The sequence below is a fragment of the Danio rerio genome, chromosome 13 (assembly GCF_049306965.1).
Source record: "Danio rerio strain Tuebingen ecotype United States chromosome 13, GRCz12tu, whole genome shotgun sequence".
Lineage (NCBI taxonomy): Eukaryota > Metazoa > Chordata > Actinopteri > Cypriniformes > Danionidae > Danio > Danio rerio.
In genome coordinates this window covers 36,553,880-36,574,655 of record NC_133188.1, presented here as the reverse complement: position 1 = coordinate 36,574,655, position 20,776 = coordinate 36,553,880, and the positions used below count along the sequence as shown (strand labels likewise).

The window sequence follows — 20,776 nt, the reverse complement described above, 5'->3', positions numbered from 1 at the left end:
AATTTTGTTATGACTTTAATTGATGTAGGCTACTAATTGATTCTTAAATGTCTTACCCTCAAGTTTATATCATGTTCTTTTTTTCTTTCTGTGAGCACTGTGTAGAAACCATAGAAACACGGACACTATTTTTTTATAATCCAGACTGATAGGTTGTATCAATATAACAACATTGTGTCTGAATTGTTAAAAATATAGTTTTTAAGTTATTTCCATCCCAAAGTTACACTGCCATAGCAACAAACATCCGGTCACTGAATTGATAAATCTTACCTGAACTAGATAAGTGACTCACACCCAGTCTGTCGACGTCTCGGTGAGTCATTTTACGTTAGGCTTGCCTAAAAGTACACTGGGCAGATGTTTTCAAACTTTGTTTTGCGTATATATCATTTCCCTATCATTGTTAATCGATTATATAAGACTATAATTAAAAAATCATCTTTATATTAAAGTATTTACTCATAACGTAGCTTATGGATTTATTGGCTAAGTGCAGCTGTCTAGATCGCACTGAACCTGGGGGTACAGTGACGCACAGCGTGAGGAATTCCACGGCAGGTATAAAACACCTGAAGTGCTTTACCTTCTTCACACCACACTACGACAGGATTTAACATGGGCACTGAGTCAGAAAACAGCGGCATCCTTAAAGAGGGCTTTATGGTAAAAAGGGTAAGAACTCTTGGACATGATTTCATTCCATATCAATATCCAAACTGCTTGTCTGTTCATAAGGAAATTATGTTGGTTTTTAGGGTCACGTTGTTCAAAACTGGAAAGTTCGTTGGTTTGCACTTAAATCGGACAGACTCCTTTATTACAAATATGAGGGCGGCAAACGAGATTCTTGCCACCGAGGGACCATTTTATTGAGGAACTGCAAAATCACATGTCCTTACCTGGAGTACGAAAACAGACCGGTGAGTCAGAAATTACTTATTATAATACGTTGCTAATATCTTTATCTATTATATAAGTTTAAACAACAAAATATACCTAAATGAAGAGCACATAAACACATTTCAGCATAATGTAAAACCATTTTAGAATGTTTGATATTAATATTTGTGTATTCACTTGTGCAAATATCTATTCTTGATCTCAAAATGTGAATTAACATAAAGAAACTCATTGTCTTAATTAGATTTTAACTAGTGACAGTTATTTTCTTTGATTCTGTTAAATGTGACTTGTATATAAATAATCATAAAGTTATATGGTGCTCTATAGCAAAGCAGTATCTTGTGCTTTAATATTAGGTATTTTACATATTAACATTATTATTATTAAATCTCTGAATCAAAGAAGGTCATTTGGTTTTTCCATAGCCTGCAAACAAATAGCATAGTGAAGTTGTTCAACACTGGGAGTGTCTCTGTGCTTTAAATGTTCATAGCCTCAGGTCATCCTTCATATGAATTACCTATTATTTTGTTTTGCAATGCTCACATGAACTAGCATGTTAGGAACATAACTTTATTTCCCCCAATAAATCTTAGCAATGTGTCTGACTTTGTGGAATAACTTCAGTCAAAACCAGTTTCAAAATCCTGAGGTTTTATGCTTGTGTTATTTAATATGCGTCAGTTTCATTTCAACATCGCCAACAGCTTAAGTTTGTTTAGATCTACTGTACGAGATGAAATGCTGTTGTCTGATTCTGAGGAAACCACATTTTCATCCTGCAGTTGGTGATAAAATTGGAGACCAACACATCAGAAGAGCACTTTCTGGAGGCTTGCATGAGGGAGGAACGTGATGAATGGGCTGCGGCGATTGATGCAGCAGTACAGAAACTCAGCTCAAGTGATGCACAGGTTCCTGCCCCATCTCAAATAAAAGCCTCCTCAACCCTTCAACTTCAGAATGTCAACCTCAGGTAGCTACGAGTCTGTGTTTGTCAGTATATGTGTGTATTTGTTTGTAACATTACATTTAAATGTGTGTTTATTTATCAGTCAGGTGGTGGACTCCATGTATGACGTTCACACTGGTATCCGGCACTGCAGTCACATCGAGCAGGGCAGCTCTTACAGCAACTGTTTCTCAGGTCAGACACTCGAACACACTGAGCCAATGCAATAGAGCAGTGGTTTTGAAACTGTGGTACATGTACGCGGAGGAATCACTGAGTAATGACAGAGAAAATTAATACAATTTTAATTATTTGATGCGTACAATAACACCGATGTGATCAGCACTAGCTGTTCTCTAAAGCCTACGATCAAGGCGATGTGCTTAAAATGTTTACTTTAGTGCATCATGTCATCAGCTGCTAAAATTCTTTTATTTTGAAAAATGACCTTATTCTCTTGTTACATCTCGGTCACTTGAGCGCCAAAATTTAACCCACAGGCTAGCAAAATGAGTAAGAACTGCCAACGAATGGATCTGCAACCCATTTATCAACAAATCAGGTAAATCCAGCATGTATGTGCAAGAAGAAAATCGACTGCTGTAGATCACAAATCTATTCACTTATCGTGTCATTTCCACTCGCAAGTTTGTTATTTACAATGAAGGAGCAAGCACCACAATGCACTAGCGTATTCAGGGCGTGCCCAGTTGAAAACATCTTAACTTTTCAGAATGCTGCACCGCAAGTCACGTGACAAGAACCAATTATCTCAGACAAACACAGAACACCTAAACACTGTATTACTTTTATTTTTCTCCAGAAATAAAACTGGTATCAGAGTGCAGCAAAGTTTTGTCAGCTTGATATTCTCTGAAAAAAAAAAACTTCGCAATGTGCCTACAAGTTAATGTTTAGAGTTCAAAAAGTTTTACAAAAAAGTCATATGTATATGCAACATATATTTCAAAATTTATCAAAAATTGTATTACTATGAAATACCTGAAAAATTTTTTTTTGAGTGGGTACTTGGTAAAAAAGTTTGAGAACCACTGCAATAGAGCATCAATGTTCATTATGGAAGAAATTACATTTTCTGATCCCTATCTGGAGGAAGTTGACAATTGGAATTGCTAATATGAAATTCATGCATGGTAAATAAAAGGTTTAAATCAAAACAAAAAGCATCCTGCACTTTTAAATGAGCTTTTAAAGATACAATTATTGCAGTGAAACCAGAATAGAAGAACTATTTTGGGTTCCTCAAAGAAAGTTTTAACAAAAACTGAACCTAAAACTGAAACCACTGTATAAACACCACATTACACTGGTGCTTGTATTCTGGGTGAAGACTTTAAACCCATAATTCACTGTAATGTTGAGCACACATCAGAGTAGACCTGTAAGATTAATCATTTTTAAACCGAAATCGTGATTTGAAGGGGACCGTTTGTTATTGAGCCAGATCAGTATCTAAAGTAATTCACATAAAAAAAACACAATATACACATACCGTAGCCAAATTCACAAGCATAAAACCAAATTCAGAAGCGCTTAATATTAATATATATTCGCACAAACACGATTAATCATTTTTAAATCAAAACCGTGATTTGAAGGGGACAGTTTGTTATGGACCATATCAGAATCTAAAGGAGTTCACATAAAAGACATGATGTACACATGCGTAGCCAAATTCACATGCATAAAATTAAATTAACACACACAATATAAAAATACACAATCATCAAATACGTTTCATGAATGCAAAACATCATTTACAAATGTACAACAGTGTACAAAATGTTTTGTATGTTTAAAATTTGCGAGTTCATCTTAAATGAGAATGTGCAAATGCTTGTTCATGTATGACTAGCCCTGAATACATGTGTGTATTTTTGAGACTCTCCTGGCAGCTACAGGTGACTTGTATCATTCAGCCAATCAGATGAGAGCTGTACTCAATGTGACCCACTCTGCACAGCATGGCAAACGGAGAATGCCCAGATGCCCAGGCTTCAAGCCATAACCATTAAATTCCCTGGCTTCCACTATGTTCCTTCTATTTCAAAATGTTTCACTACACTGTAATTATATTACAATCTATATATTCATTCATTCATGTTCTTTTCGGCTTAGTCTCTTTATTAATCTGGGGTCGCCACAGAGGAATGAACCGCCAACTTATACAACACGTTTTTACGCAGAGGATGCTCTTCCAGCCACAACCCATTATCTATATATTGTTTAATAAAAAACAACACCAAAAAAAAAAAAAACACTCATATCCAGGTGGAGTCGTAAGTGAAAGAGGATTTGCACATTCTCATTCAGAATGAACTCGCAACTTTTAAACATTCAAAACGTTTTTTTATTTTTTATATTTTGTATAATTTGTAATATTTCTATTAAATTTCTAAAAGTAAAGGTTTTATATATCTTTAAATATAACATTTTAACATATTTAAATACTGTAGTTGTTTTCTTAATTTGTCGTGACTATTGGTAAAAACGGCAACGATGTTTAAGAGGTTTTAAATAAACAGTAGCATTTTTAAATTGCAATAACAACAAGCAATTACAATGTAAATACAACAAGTACAGTACAAACAATACAGAGATTGCTTTTTTAGCAACAAGGAAGACATGACAATTATAGAAGTATAACAATGGTATAGCAAAAAATTAAAGAATCAATATAAATAGCATAATATAGCAAACTGTGTGATTATGCTTGGTCTTATTTGGTGCTGTTAAAACCACCTTATCAAACCTGTAGTTCTTTTATGAAATGGTTGTAAATCATATTTTAAATCTCAATTCGATTTTTTTCTCCAAATCATGCAGCCCTACATGTGAGATGGAGATAAAGGTATAACAGAAAATGAAATGCATTGGACTGCAGCACCAGGGGAGGCAGCTTATTCACATTATGACAATTTTACCTCAGAATCAGTTAAAAAAAAAAACATGCAAAAATGATGTTTAATTTTATGTTTTACATGTAACTTTGACAGTTAATAAATAAAAAATATTTGCCTCTTGTTGAAGAGCATTGTGGCCAGAGCTACTTCAGCAGGTGCTGATTCACTCCACACTAGAGTTTATGTTATTTTTGATGAACAAATAAGTGTCACTAGTCGCCACCTACAGGTGAATTGATATTAAGACTTTTAAAAAGGCTTCAAGATATTGGAAAAAAACTGACGTTGCAATGTTTTGTATTTCTGCGATATACTTTTGCGGTATGAATGTATTTTCACAAGATGATTTAAATGATTCTATTTGGGAAGAATTCAAAATTTTACATAGATAGGGAGTGCATTTGCGAAAACTGTAACAAACAAATTTCAATACAATGGAACAAAGATACAAATGAACTAAACAGTGCTTAATGGTTTTCTGGAGAGACTAACAGTATTAGGGTACAGGAAGGAAATCAATCAAATGTAACATAAATCTGTATACAGTGGTCAGTATTTGAAGTGGATCAAAATCTTTCATCAAAGTTGTCCCAAAACTAATCTACAACACCCATTCTTGTTTTAGGACAGTTTTGAAAAACGTTTTTGATCCACTTTTAAATGTTGACTGCTGTAGTATTCATACTTTGGAACTACTATTTGTAATTAAATACAACTAATCTTATTACTACCAATCTACAAATTTTATTCTAGTGCCAAAGTGGTTTACATTTGCTTGAAATAGTAATATTACTTAAAAAAAACCTTTCACTCTATTAAGGTTAAACTTTGTATGTGTTCTGAACTGTGTTTTCTGGTTAACTATAATTCCAAATGTACATTGCAGTTCCTGCGATGTGTCTATGGCAGATTTGCACATTGCAATCTCGATGCTTAAACGATATATTGTGCAGCCTTACTCATAAATCAACAGCGATTGAGTGTTTTAATCTGCATGTGTGCAGGTTCAGCAGTGGTGGATTGGCTTGTGTTTAATAAGCTGGCTCTGAGCCGTGTGGAGGCAGTAACGCTGGCCTCTGCTCTGCTGGATGAAGGCTCTCTGCGGCCCGTTGGGATCAGGAGTGCAGACGCTCTCCGTAACGCTGCTCTCGGAGAACAGTTCCTCGACGATTCCACTGCTCTCTACTCCTTTGTAAGTTACAGAGCTCTGTCTTCAGTCATTTTTTGTATTGTAGTTATAAAAATAAGATATACTTATTAAACTAGACACATTTTCTCAAACAGTCCCAAAGCTTTCAGAAGAGAGGCAGTGTGAAGGCAGAGAAATCTCGAACTGCAGTGGAGCTGAGTGGAAAGGTGGTGAAGAGAGGTTACCTGCTCAAACAGGTGAACATTAGCACGGTTTCAATCCTATTGTGTTTGTATATATAGTTTGAATTCATTTGTAATGTATGTATTAATTGTTTTGAATTCCACATTTTTTGTGTGTTTTTTTTGTAGTTCCCCTATAAATACCAAATAATCTTTTACTCACTCTTCACTTGTTTCTTGCTTCTGGTAAAAAAAAAAAAAAAAAATATATATATATATATATATATATATATATATATATATATATATATATATATATATATATATATATATATATATATATATATATATTCTGAAGAAAACCTAGAAACCATTGATTGCCATATTATTCATTTTCCCCAACAATGAAAGTCAATGGTTAATGGTTTCCAGCATTCTTCAAAATGTCTTTTTTTTAATGGAAGAAAGGTTTGAAAACACTTAAGGGTGATTTAGTAGTGAGTACAATTTTTATTTTTAAGTGAACTATATGTTTAAATTTAGTAAACTAAGTAAAAATTACAAATATTTCCCTGACAAATAAAATAAGATAACATTTAAGATTTGTTTTAACTGAAGTTTTGTGATTTTGTTGTTTCACAGTATTTTCTTGTAATGCCTGTATAGTGTCTAATAATTATTTTTATTTTAGTCAATTCAGTAAGTCACATTTATGCTAACTAAAATAATGTTAACGTGTAAATAAAAAATGTAGCTATTCAGATTTTATCTATTTAAGCATTATACTGTTTTATTTTGAGACATTTTAGTACTAAGTACACTCAAAAGATGACATTTACTGTTTGTTCAAACTACTTATTTAAAATGAGCCAAAACAACACAATTATTGATTTTTTGGAGAAACACACAATTGTTTTGTTCAACTTGTATAATATAATATAATAAAATATAATATAATATAATATAATATAATATAATATAATATAATATAATATAATATAATATAATAAAATATAATATAATATAATATAATATAATATAATATAATATAATATAATATAGTAATATAATAAATAATATAATATAATATAATATAATATTGTAATAAAATATAATATAATATAATATAATATAATATAATATAATATAATATTGTAATATAATATAATATAATATAATATAATATAATATAATATAATATAGTAATATAATGTAATATAATGTAATATATAATATAATATAATATTGTAATATAATATAATATAGTAATATAATATAATATAATATAATATAATATAATATAATATAATATAATATAATATAATATAATGTAATATAATATAGTTAGGGTTGTAACGGATCATAGTTGACGTGATTTGCACAGATCACAACCCACGGTTCAGAACACACATGACCCGCGGATTAATATTTTTTTACTTGTAGAATAATCCTAAATTTGTAACGATTGCTGAGAGATTGTCTCTCACGTCATTCAAATCACATGAATGAAAAACATTTAGGCTTTCCTGTACAGTATAAGGATGACAGAAGAAGTTGTGGTGGGTTATTCATGTGATGGGTTTCTTAGGTCATTTAAGCTGTTTTCTTTCAATACTCGTTTAGCCTGCATTAATGCACGATTAATCATTTAAAGGTCAAGATTTCAAGATTTCAACACCCACACAACAACCCATCACCATAAATAATGGTGATTTGCACGTTTATTAATTCTTCGAATCGCTGCATTTGAATCTGTGTTTGTAAAACGCAAAAATCAAGAAAGAGATTGAGTGTTTAGTCTTTTGATTTAGTTATGAAGTTACAAACAGTGAAATAGGACAGAAGTATCGGGATAAGAGTTTAAAGTTTAGATAAAATCACTCATGTTTACAGTGAAGGTTAAAATCATCCTCATATGCTCAAAAACGAAAGTTGTAGGCAGCAATTACATTATTTAAACAAAACTTGGGGACAACCAGCCATCAAAAATATGCCACCAAATAATTTTTCAAAAATGATCCATCTAGCAATGAAACAAAGTTTTGAGTGAATAACTGATCATTTATTAAAAATTAGACTTAAATTAAATATGGGTTGTACAAATAATAATGTTAGATTTATTCATTTAGCATTATCAGCAGCAGAAGTAGTAACAGTGATTTTTTTACAATATTGAATATTTTAGTTTATTTTTATTCAGCTAATTATTTCTTCATTTTATTTTATGAAAGTAAAGTTGTCTTGCAGTACTGTTTTTGTAATAAATGGAAAGCAAATTACCTTTGTCGTCTCCTCTTTTGGAATGATACAAAAAATGGTCTAATCTGTGACTAAAAAAACATAATGTGATCTGAACCCTGAGGTTTGTGATCGTTACACCACTAAATATAATACAAATGAACTTAAGTCCTTCATGTTACCCCAACAAAAATCAATTGTGTGGAACCCAGCAGTTTTTACAGTGTAGTACACATTTAAGTTCACTTTTATTTCCATTAATGTTTATTATATTTAAAAATAACATTTCGTAAGTTACTTTTAATTTCAGCCATGTAATTATAATGAGCACTCTTCTACAACTGGATCTGAAATGCACTTATCTGTGATAATGACTGTATGTTATCTCTGTTTAAGGGCCACAAAGTCAAGAACTGGAAGGTGAGATTGTTTGTTCTGCGGGCAGAGCCTGGTTTCCTGCATTATTATGACCCCAGCAAGGTGAGAATGCTGATATGTGCAATTATAAAGCCTTTTAAATAACATTTATCCCAAAGTCTAAAGTGGTGAGGATGTTATTCCGCTGCTGACTCTTCTGTTCTTGATGGCCACTTTTCTCAGGATGACGTGACTCCAGCCGGCAGTGTTTCTCTGCGTGGCTGTCTGGTGTCTGCTCTGGATGATAACGGCACACCGGCAGGTGAGTCACACACTTCTGCTGAAATCTCTGAAGTGTCATGAAGTGCTCATGCAATCAATCCATTTGTTGGGTTGGGATGTATGGATTTTTCCAGGGAAGCCTTGTTTTAATTGAGAAACTGTCTGAACAGTCATTTATGACCACTGTTCTAATCTTTTACTAAATGATGGTGTTCAGTGTCCCAGACAGCAGTATTTTAAGGATTTATAAATTATGAATCACTGTCTGACCATCTGAGATTAGACATAAGCATTGCAGTCATGATTTTCAGTCGTATTAAAGCACACTGCGAGTCTATATTAGAAGCATTTGTTGTTTGATTTTGGCATCTTTTGGATGCAGAAATAAAAATGTACTTACCATTTACCTACACTCAAGTGTAGATATTCAGAAGATATTCAGAAGAATGTTCAAAACTAGTAACCATTAACTTCCATAGTAGGAAAAACAAATACTATGCATGTCAATGGTTACTGGTTTCCAGCATTTTTCTAAATATCTTCTTTTGTGTTCAACCAAAAAATGGAACTCAAGCAAGTTTGTAATGATTGAAGGGTAGAAAATGATGACAGGATTTTCATCTTTTTAACAAGCGGATATTTACATCAGGAAAAGTTTCCATGCCACAGGCAACAGTGAGACATAAATACTGTAATCTCAAAGGCTAATGATGTGTTTCCTGCAATCCTCAGGTGTTAAAGGTAAAGTGCAGGGGAATCTGTTTAAAATCATCACTCAGATGGACACACACTATTACATCCAGGCTCCGACACACGAGGAGAGGATGGACTGGATCCAAGCTATTAGACGAGTCACTTAATTATGCACTTTCAAGCTCAGCGGACTCTACTGGTATTATTTTAACTCATTTGTTATGAATTCGTTTATTTCTGTTATCAGAACTTTCCCATTAAGGGGCAACATGTGCTTTCTAGCATCTTCATATGGGCAGATTTTACAGTTATTATAACTGTGTTGTTGCTTTTTTTTGTACATCATAAACTTAACCGTTTACTTCAGTCAGTCAATAATACACATTGTTGCCAATAACTGATCAAATTTATATGCAAATAACACTTAAAAAGGAATTAATTACAGGCCAGTGCTAAAATATTAGGATGAATTATTGTGCAATATTACTTAATACTTTGATCATGATTATTAATATTGATTAGTAGAGTAAATAATAAATGTATATGGCACATTATAATTTGGCTACACACAACACATTAGTCCTGTACATTAGTGTAGCACAATTTATCTCCTATTATAGTCTCTAAAACAGTCTAATTAATCCTCCTACTGTAAATTTCCTCAGCATTTTGACAAGGTGCATTCCAAATGGGATACATCGCTCTCTGAATGGCACTTGGGAGTGATAACAATCACAGATTCCATATTGAAGTATCATTCCAAAATGAAGTGCTTAAATCTGGCCACTTCAAAGGGCCCTTTGGAATATAATAATGATTTCGAAGGATACAACTGATGGACACTTAGTGCCATGATACTTTGAGCAGGGATTTGTTTGGTTTTTACACACTGACTTTAATTAGGAAGGGCTCATCTCTATGCCCTAATTCTTTCAGAGGGACCCTCAGATGGGATTAAGACATAGTGATGAGCCCTTCCCATTGGAATGCAGTAAGGAAAGAGAGTAATCTAACACTACTGATTGGCTACTGCATTCAAATGAAATTTGTGTGATTGATTTTAATGCAATGTGCGTTAATCTGAATGCAATGCGGCAATTGACACTCATAAAAATGAAAATTGAGTCACTGTTTACTCACTCTCAAGTGGTTCCAAACCTTTTGAGTTTCTTTATTCTGTTTAACACAAAAGAAGATATTTTGAAGGATGTTGAAAATCGGTAACCAATGACTGCCATAGTAGGAAAAACAGAGTCAAAGGAAGTGAATGGTTACAGATTTTCAGCGTTTTTCAATATTTCTTATTTTGTGTTCAACAGAAGAAAAAGACTCAAGCAGGTTTAAACAGAGCAAGTGAAGTGTGAGTAAAGAAGACAGAATTTGAAATTTTGTGTGAACTATCCCTTTGTCACACATCTGTTTCTTCACATTCTTGCAAATGTGTTGTATGTGTGCAAATAAAATAAGATATATACAGCGTTACAGTCTAAAACAGTGGTTCTCAAACGTTTTTCATCAAATACCACCTCAGAAAAAAGCTGTCTTTGCAAGTACCACAATAATGAGCTGTATTGAAATACAGTACCGTATTAGGTCCAGTAAAGCAGCTAAAGCTCTGTCCAGTTCAAAAACGAGGGATATTAGTTCCTAATATTGAGAACACTTAAATTATAATGGGCTTTTAAAAGTTAAAAATGGTAGGTTATTGTTCTTAAAAAGTAAACAAAGAAGAAAAAACTCTTGGTTTATCACCACCTGCAAATGTACATATGACATATTTGATTCATCCGCGTACCACCAAAAGGAAGCCCACATACCACTAGTGGTACATGGACCACAGTTTGAGAACCACTGGTCTAAAACAATTAAATATTAACAATAAATAGTAATAAACCCCAATAATAAATAATAAACCCTCATCCTAATTAGCATGTAAAATATTTTTATCTCAAAGTGTAGGTGGTAAAGCTGTATACATTCAGTGAATGTAATGTGAAATGTATTTAATGATCAGTGTGAATTTTCCTAGTTTGTTATATCTTACTTTGCAAAGTAAAGTTTTTATTTGAATATTGTCCTTTTGTAATCTTTCATTTGACATGCATGCTTTTGTTTTGGTCATTGACTTGTTATTACATGCCATCAGCTTGTCTATCAGGCTGTTACTTAACAGAACTGAGCTCATGTCTTGCACAAGCCTCTTAGTTTGTGTGTGTGTGTGTGTGTGTTGTGTTTTGTTTTGTTGTGTTGTGTGTGTTGTGTGTGTGTGAGATTCTCACTCTCTGGTATGACCACACACACACATTAAACAAGTCAAATAATTCAGATCTTCTTGTTTAAGAAAAGTTTACAGTACATATTGCAATTGTTAGATGTTATAAGACATTCAAGCAGACCTTGCTATGAGCCTTATTTGACACATGCTTCATTTGCAGCATTGTGTAGACCGACAGCACCAAGTACAGGCTCAACATGGACTTTGAGTCCTTTTTCTTCAAACCAATACATTCGCAGGGAATTACATTTTAAAGTGAACATTCGGGTGTCAGTTATGAATGCTAGGCTTCTGTATGCCATCAGACCAGTTCTGTGGTACATTCCCATCAACAAAAGATGATTCTGAATTATTCTGTTGAAATGGTTTCAACATTCAAACAGCAAAACAAATACAACTGTTCACAGAATAGTTCACCCAGAAATGAAAAAAGCTAGCCATTGACTTCCAATGTATTTTTATTTCCTACTATGGATGTCAATGGCTACCGCTTACCTACAGTCTTCAAAATATCTTTTGTGTTCAACAGGACAAAAACACTGTTCCACTTTAGTTTGGAACCACTTAAGGGGAAGCAATAGTGGAGTATATGCTTGATTTTTGAGTGAACTATCCCTAAAACACCTTGCTACACTCCAATCAATGCTGGTTTTATTTCAACCAAAATATGGATATGATAATGGACAACCCAGCAATTCTTTAGAGCGTAGCAATGACAAGGCCATGGGTTAAGTTTCCAGGAAATGCCTAAACTGATCAAATGTATAGCTTGAATGCAATGTAATATGCGTCTATCAAATGCATAAATAAATTGGAACTACAATCACCTCTACAAGCACACCTAAAGTCGTCTACTTAATAAGTGCATCTAATGGAACAAATGAAGGCACTTCTGCTTCTGTATCAAAGAGCCAAATAAACTGATCAAATGTTACCACAAAGCAAAGTAAAAACATTAGGTAGTACGTCATGTGTTTTAAAAGCTAAGCTAAAAAATAATCTACAATGCTAGCTAGCTTGCACCAAATCATAACTTGAATTTTAAGCAATCTGTATTTCAACTCTTTACTCTTTTGTAGGTTAAAACTAGCTGCACATGAGGTTTTCTCCTTTAAATGTGTCCAAATATACACAAACATTCTTTTTTTTTTAAATGAACAGCAGCAAAATCAACTAAAATGAGCAATAAAGACCTGTTGTTTGTGTGAACAGGCCTTGAGTCGACTAAAACTAACACGGGACAAACTGAAATGAGATTTAGGTGTTATAAATGAACCGAGAAACTCGTTTAACTTTAAATCAGTTGAATACAGTACGCTTCTTCATCCTCGGGGGTTGCTCCTATGAATAGTCTGTCATCCTGGCAGGCACTTCTCCTATTGCTCAAGCCACTTTGGTGAGCTGTAGATCTCCGTGAACTCTGAGAGCATTAAGAGATGCCAGCTGAGTCTGTCTGTGAGCGAAACCACACAGCGGCTGCCCGTCCACCAGAATACGAAACTGCTGGTGCTCGCATACAATCTCCATCTGACAAAGACAGACGACAAGACGTTATTATTATGGCTGAAAGGTGTGACATTAGCAGAGATTTCAGTTTTAAAGTGGACCTATCATGAGCCTTTTACAAGATGTAAAATAAGTCTCTGATGTCCCTAGAGTGTGTATGTGAAGTTTTAGCTTAAAATAACACACAAATCATTTTTTATAACTCTATAACTTTAATAACCCCTTTTAAAATTTGAGCCAAATTGTGGCGTTTTGGTTACTGTCGCTTTAAATTCAAATGAGATTGTGCTCCCAGCACTCTTTTCAAAAGGGCAGAACTACAAACAGCAAAACATGACTCTTAGTTGCTGACATTATCATCAGCAAGTGTAAAAACTAATGGTGGACAGCTGCTTCTCACTTAGGGCTGTTTATGATGTCACCAATAGGCAGTGCTTTCCCCCTCTGATGACATGTAAAAAGGAAGAATATCAAAGTGTTTTTGCAAACTATTTTCATCAAGTGTGATCATTCATTCATTCATTCATTTTCTTTTCGGTTTAGTCCCTTTATTAATCTGGGGTTGCCACTGTGGAATGAACCGCCAACTTATCCAGCTTATGTGTTACGCAGTGGATGCCCATCCATGTGCAACCCATCACTGGGAAACATTCATACACACACTCATCACACTCATACACACACACACTCATACACTATGGTCAATTTTAGCATACCCATTTCACTTGTACCGCATGTCTTTGGACTTGTTTGGGAAACCGGAGCACCCGGAGGAAACCCACGTCAACACAGGGAGAACATGCAAATTGTTGGCAAAGAAATGCCAACTGACCCAGCCGAGGTTGAACTAATGTGCTACCCACTGTGCCACTGTGTCACCGTCAAGTGTGATTATAAAAACTTAAATTAATACATTTTTTGCTATTAGAGGCTTATATTGACACACTGTTGCCACACAACTGTTTAAAGGTCCCCTTTAACATAGTCTTTACCTTAAAGGCTTCTCCTGGAGCAAAGGGAAAGAAAGACAGAGCGGTTTCTGAAGAGCCCCATTTTCCTGACAGACGAGCGTTGCGAAGCACGGCCTTTTCTGGAAAGTTCACCTTTAACTCCAGCCCAACATCCCCCTCGATTTCCTCATCCCCCTCTCCTTTAGACTGGCACGACACTATCACTACCATACTTAAAAAAACAAAATACAGACAGAATAGACTTGGGTTATTTTTAACATTGGTTATTTGTGTAGGTGTGAAACTAAAACATCAAGTCAAATGGAATTTGATCAAATCACATCATGAGCCAGGAGTTCCTGGGTAACCCCTGTTTGCCAAATATGGCCAGGATTGTCCAACTGTTGTTTTTTCCTCAAATCTGCCTGGCAAAGACTTCATGGGAACTGACCTTTTCTCATGCTGGCAAAAAAGAAGTGAACGACAACAGCTGGAAAACCAAACGCATTACACTGTGAACATTTGAATGGAAATCGAATGTTAAAAACAAGATTAAAAACACTAATTCCATTCTCTACATCACGTCAAAGAGGTTGGACTGACAATAAAAAGAGGAGAAAAGCAAACCAAAGATATTGTCAGGCATATTTAAAGCAAAAATCATTTGGTTAGTCATATTAATAGAATATTTAATTTAGTTATTTATTTATAAAGCGCAATAAAACAACAGTTGTAGACCATTGTGCTGTACAAATCTAAAAACTAATTATCAAAAATAGCTAGCAACAGATAAAACAACATAGAATACATCCAACATACCACACAGCATCAACGATAAATAACAAGACACCAGGGGCCTCATGTACAAAGACTTGCGTTGAAATCTATTTTTTTCTTTTGTAATTAATTCCGGAGGACAAACTTGCCAATAACACCGTTTTTCTCCGGTCTACTTCCGAAAGCAGCACCTTCAAATCATATTCTGTTCAAAGTTTCTCTTTTTGCTTGCTTTTGCCATTGCTTTTTCGTTGGGTTTTTGCCAAAGTAGAGGCCCCAGATAGCTACAGTAGGATCAATTCAAGCTTTTTCTATAGGTGTAGTTTAACTTTCCCTCAGAACAAAGATTTATTGGAAATTGTTCTGATGGACATAGGTAGCCCATTCCACATTTTCAGACCTACTACAGAGAAAGCTCGAGCTCCTCTTTTCTTCAATTTGGATCTAGGAACCTTAAACATCTGCCAGACATTTTAATAAGATTAGAGAGATAAGTCGGAGCCTGGCGATTTAACACCTTAAAAACATACATTAAAATTTTAAACTCAATTCTAAAACATATCAGCAACCAATTTAGGGAGCACAGGATAGGAGTTATGCTGCTAAACCTGCGGGTGATATATAAAAGGCATGGATTAATCTCTCAAATTCTGGCTTTGGCTGATCATCTCAGCTAGAAAAAACAAGATTTAACTACTGCATTTACCTGTTTGTCAAACAGAAGGGTAGAATCTGGAATAAAACCTACATTTCTTACAGATGGTTTAAAGCAGTCAGATATTAGATGTTATTTATCTTTTCTTAGTTTCTTCCTTTTACACAAAAGAAGACATTTTAAACAATGTTATATGCAAAAAGATACTATTGAAGTAAATGAATACTGGTGTCCAACATTCTGCAACAGAAGAGACATTATTAATGTTTGAAACATGTAGAGGTTTAGTACAGTTTTGGGTGAAATGTCCCTTTAAGGACAGTGTTGAAGCACTAAATACTTGTTATTTTAATTGTTTATTTTCTTTTTGGCTTAGTCCCTTTATTAATCAGGGGTCGCTAGAGCGGAATGAACCGCCAACTTATCCAGCATATGTTTTACGCAGCTGATGCCCTTCCAACTGCAACCCATTACTGGGAAACACCCAAACACTCTCATACATACACTATTGACAATTTAGTTTACCCAATTCACCTGTACCACGTCTTTGTACTTGTGTCCGGGGGAAAACGGCGCACCCAGAGGAAACCCACGCAAACATTTCCACACAGAAATGCCAACTGACCCAGCAGAGGCTCGAACCAGCGACCTTCTTGCTGTGAGGCAATCCACTACCACTATTTTGCCATTTTGCAAGCATTTTTTTTTTTTACCAAGAAATGTATGACTTGTTTTATTAGTTTGATTTAATTGAATAGTCTGAATGAAACTAATATTTTCACACACAATTTAAAATTTTCATAAGTTATTTGAAACATCAAAGAGATTTTGCAAGCAGTAAACATATTCGATATGTGTATAAAATAACATTAATTTCATTTTTTGCAGACGCCAGAATGTTTTTAATCCACGTATGCAGTAACAAAACGCTAAGAGTGTGGCTGTATCTACAGTCCCCTTGTGTTGCTCTATTTAAAACGAATTTTTTTCTATAGTTTTGTTTATAGGCCTATTTTCTGGCACTGTTTGCTTCATGTCATGTTTGTGTGGAATGGAGACGTAAAAACGGTTTAATCCCTGACACAACCGGCTCATTGTGTTCCCGCAGTGAAGGCGCAGTCTTATAAACGAGTCATTCAGGATGTATGAGGTGACAGACAGTGGACAATCTGGACACATAAACGCGGGAACCACAGAAATACAGACAGATGTGTCTCATACCAACCTTTTAGGCTGCTTATGAACAATACCCATCACTATCAGCCTCATGGTCGGCCGAAGACCCCCTTTGATCTCCCCAACATAGTCCTCCTCCTGCAGAAACAATCGAGTGCTTTACTTCTAACATGGTACAGTCCAGATAAAATCAGATTAATGCGCAGATCTAACATCACGATATCATGACAACCCGCTGCTCAGAGACGAGAACGAAAATCACCTCAGCTTATTCTCAGTTTTCAATATTGTTTAATATGCAAATTAGGCTACATTTTTTAGGCTTTTATATAACGTTAAACTATCGAATCGTAGTATAATGTAGCGTAATGTAGGAAATATTTATGTGTGACATTGCATTTTTAAAAGAGTTACATTTCATTAACCTGTGCCTACGTCACTATTCCCACGCTATCAATTATCTCCGTGGAGGACTAACTGCGAAATCATCGTCATCATACTCACGTTTCGGTTGTTTTCCTTTTCCGACATGCTCTCCGCTTGTCGCAATGGCTTTAGTTTAGTCGTGAAGGTGTTGCGTATCGAGCGCGAGGACAATAGCTGTCATGAACGGGAGTGATCAGCACCGTCAGAGCGCGCGAGACCGGCGTTGGATGCGCGAACCCCGCCTCGCGCCACCGGGTTTCCATAGCAACCGACTCAGTGACGATGACAGATGTACAGCTGAAACTTCAGCATTTCATTTAGAAAGAAATAAAAATAAAACTATTATTAAAATATGAGTCTCGCACTTCCAGAAATTCGCAACAAGAGTGTAAAACTAGGTAGCCTAAGTTTTGTTTTTTTAATACTGTGATTAGCCTCACGCAGCAAGATAAACAATAATTCACTTGGGAATGAGTTCATGTAATAGTGGAACAGACAACACACTCGATAGACATAATTAGCTCCAGGTCCCAATAGGTGTATTGTTTCGCATTCCCATCTAACCAGTCCAGCAGTTTGTTTCTGCACTGTTTTTACCACCTATTGAGAGTTTCCAAGGCTCTACTTCGAGCTCTAGATGATTAAATTTCACCAAGTTAGTTTTTAGGTTCTCTTACAAACAAAGAGCATGTCATTATGTCTTGTTTCTATTTATCAGTACAATTGATCAAAAATATATCAAGGCAACAAAATATTAATGCTGTATATGGGGATTATGATATATTATTATTAATTTTAATATATGGGGAGTTACTATAAAGTTTATATTATTAATATTATATCTTCAGTGTGCAAATTATACAATATTATTTTGTGTAACATGCTTCAGTGAACCAAATAAAATGACGTCTATTTTAATGCATCATCTTGAATTTTTTAGTGCTTTGTGGGGTAGTTTGTGTATTCTGACCTACAATATCCTGTGATTAGCCATTTCAGAGATTACTGTAGGTCAAACTATACAAACAACGCATCTAATTTGACTTAACTTTTAGGCTATATATAGAAACAAACCCCTATTTTACAAGAAAAGTGTTTTAATTGACGTGATTATGCATTCACAATGGTAATGGTAATTTTAGAGCAAACTATTTCTTATTATTTAGAGGACTGACCCCTATACACGTCATTTTCATGCTGACTTTGCAGTTCAGTAGGAGTTGATATGTTGAAATGGTTAAACTAATATATATTTTTTTTAAAAATTGCAAATAGATCATAAATTAGGGTACAATGAGATGCTTTTACAGTCAATGTAAGAACACTGAAGTTTTGGCAGATTGAAGGTTATTTTCTTATCTGGCTAACAAAAACAGGCTAGTCTCAAAATCATACAAATATTGACTGTTATACAGTGCTCAGCAAATATAAACCCCTCACAAATCTCTCTTTTAAATTTCAATTCAGATTTTCTACAGGATACTTTGCAATAATATATTTGTGCATATAGATTAGTCAGTGCAACGCCAAAAACGGAACTCAAAAAGATCTAACAAAAAATAAATAAGATCGCAGTCCAAAAACGAGTACACCCAAATTACTTTTTTAAAAATGTAGCCTAAATGTTTTAATAAACAGGAAAACTCAAGAGAAACATAAAAAAACTGTTGAAGTCTTTTACATTTTTTTTTTTGCAATTACTTGTTTGAATTTAAATGTATTATCTTTCTATTCCTAAATTCCTAAAGATGGTAGGTGACACAACTCTTATTTTAATTTAATTTAATAAACCTGCTTTGTTTAAATAGACCAACACATATTGGCTATGTTGACCGAAAATTGGATACAAATATTTAATCTCAAATGGGGGTTACTCACTTATGCTGAGCACTGTCACTATTTATTTGCATTTCCCGCTATACACTATGAGTACATTTCAGTTTTTTCCAGGTCAGTCATTTTCTTTTTGACTTATTCCCATTATTTATTAAGGGAATGGATCACCAACTTATCCAGCATATATTTTATGCAGTGGATGCCCTACTGGCTGCAACCCAACACTGGAAAACACCCATACACTATTGCATTCACACATACATTATGGACAATTTAGCTTCTTCAGTTCACCTGTACCACATGTCTTTGGACTGTGGGGGAAAACAGAGCACCTGGAGGAAACCCACACGAACATGAGGAGAACATACAAATTCCACACAGAAATGCCAACTGACCCAGCTGAGGATCGAACCAGCAATCTTCTGAGGGCTACCAACTCAGCCACCATGATGCCCCTTTTCAGGTCATATAAACCAGAAAATGAAATGTGCAAAAATAAAAAGGGAGAGAAGATGAATTGTCATTTGGACTCTACAGACATGCACCATGGGTTCCAGATAGGATTAAAGGCAAATATTTCATTAAAATATTTTTAGTATTTCGATAGGGGGCGCTAAATGCAATTGAATGTGAATCTGTAAGCGAATCCCTCTTTAAGTAGCATTCAAATTTTTTGTAGTATTGATGACATTTGTACATAGAACGCATTTAACAACTGAAAGTTAAGTGCAAATGAATCAAAAACGTCTATGAAACGACCTTTCAATTCCTAATCACAAACGTCGGTGATTGGTCCAATCGTACAGCGCTGACAAAAGTATCACGCATCACTTGACTTGTCAGTAAATTTAAGAACTGCACAAATGAATTAAAATGTAACGGAAAACAAATAAATAATACTTAACTGGAATCTAAATCTATCGAGGCACACATTTCATCGCAATATAGCCTAATTTAGTTTCTTATGTTTTGACCCTTGAACTGACAGCTCGTGGATCAGCTGATTGAGTCACATGACTCGGCTCTCTCATGGCCACAGAGAGACAGCTGATGGGAAGCGCTGTTCAAGGCGCTGCTCTCTAGTCTGACAAATAAAGCACAAACGCACATCGTAAGTACTAATTGAACGATTATTTTCTCTTATCTACCAGCTCAGTCAATGTGTACATCTTTGATGATAATAAAGTCGATTCGACCCGCCATCCTAAAACTATTTTTGGTGGGCAGTGTCATGTTGTTTTGCTGTCGTAATTTCACTTTTAAGAGCTGTTACAAAACGAAAGTTTCAGTAACACTGATCAAAATGTAAACAACCTAAAAACTAACACATCTGTTATTTTTTTTCTGCGTTAGGATAATTTTTAATCTTGCATAATTCTGTTCTGCACCTCTCATACAGTTATGATGTCTTTCCAAGATCATACTTTATTTTATTCAAATTAAAATGTACAGGTAATATAAATACACGTACAGATTATTTCTATAGGTGTGGAGTAAATGTTTTTTTCTGAA

At 34.5% G+C, this 20,776-nt stretch overlaps 3 protein-coding genes across 7 annotated transcripts in view; 2 read left to right on the top strand and 1 right to left on the bottom strand.

Moving 5' to 3' along the window:
• The first annotated feature begins 612 nt into the window (after nucleotides 1-612).
• On the top strand, nucleotides 613-11,733 carry plek2 (pleckstrin 2). Its single transcript, NM_001128739.1, is given in 9 exon segments — nucleotides 613-675; nucleotides 759-923; nucleotides 1,692-1,882; nucleotides 1,962-2,053; nucleotides 5,787-5,974; nucleotides 6,067-6,168; nucleotides 8,728-8,811; nucleotides 8,932-9,010; nucleotides 9,703-11,733. Coding segments are annotated over 9 exon segments (1,086 nt in total). The 5' UTR covers nucleotides 613-618; the 3' UTR covers nucleotides 9,831-11,733.
• A 243-nt stretch (nucleotides 11,734-11,976) lies between these two features.
• Nucleotides 11,977-17,689, bottom strand: si:ch211-10a23.2. 2 transcript variants are annotated; one of them, NM_001145765.1, is made up of 4 exons: nucleotides 17,507-17,689; nucleotides 17,052-17,140; nucleotides 14,437-14,626; nucleotides 11,977-13,465 (listed from the first exon to the last, which is right to left on the bottom strand). In NM_001145765.1, the coding sequence occupies exons 1-4, from the start codon at nucleotides 17,531-17,533 to the stop codon at nucleotides 13,322-13,324; spliced, it is 450 nt and encodes a 149-aa protein (NP_001139237.1). In that variant the 5' UTR covers nucleotides 17,534-17,689; the 3' UTR covers nucleotides 11,977-13,321. The 2 variants fall into 2 exon arrangements, with proteins under 2 accessions (NP_001139237.1, XP_073775921.1); XM_073919820.1 differs by having other exon boundaries at nucleotides 11,980-13,465; nucleotides 14,437-14,968; nucleotides 15,261-17,140; nucleotides 17,507-17,626.
• Nucleotides 17,690-20,270: 2,581 nt separating this feature from the next.
• The window catches only part of zfyve26 (zinc finger, FYVE domain containing 26), a 49,169-nt gene continuing 48,663 nt past the window's right edge, over nucleotides 20,271-20,776 (top strand). For 3 of the 4 annotated variants that reach the window (XM_073919324.1, XM_073919323.1, XM_003199733.7), the window contains exon 1: nucleotides 20,271-20,375. The gene's annotated coding sequence lies outside the window, so the exon portion shown is untranslated. The remainder of the gene's footprint in view (nucleotides 20,376-20,776) is intronic. The other variant, NM_001305560.1, reaches the window with a different exon arrangement.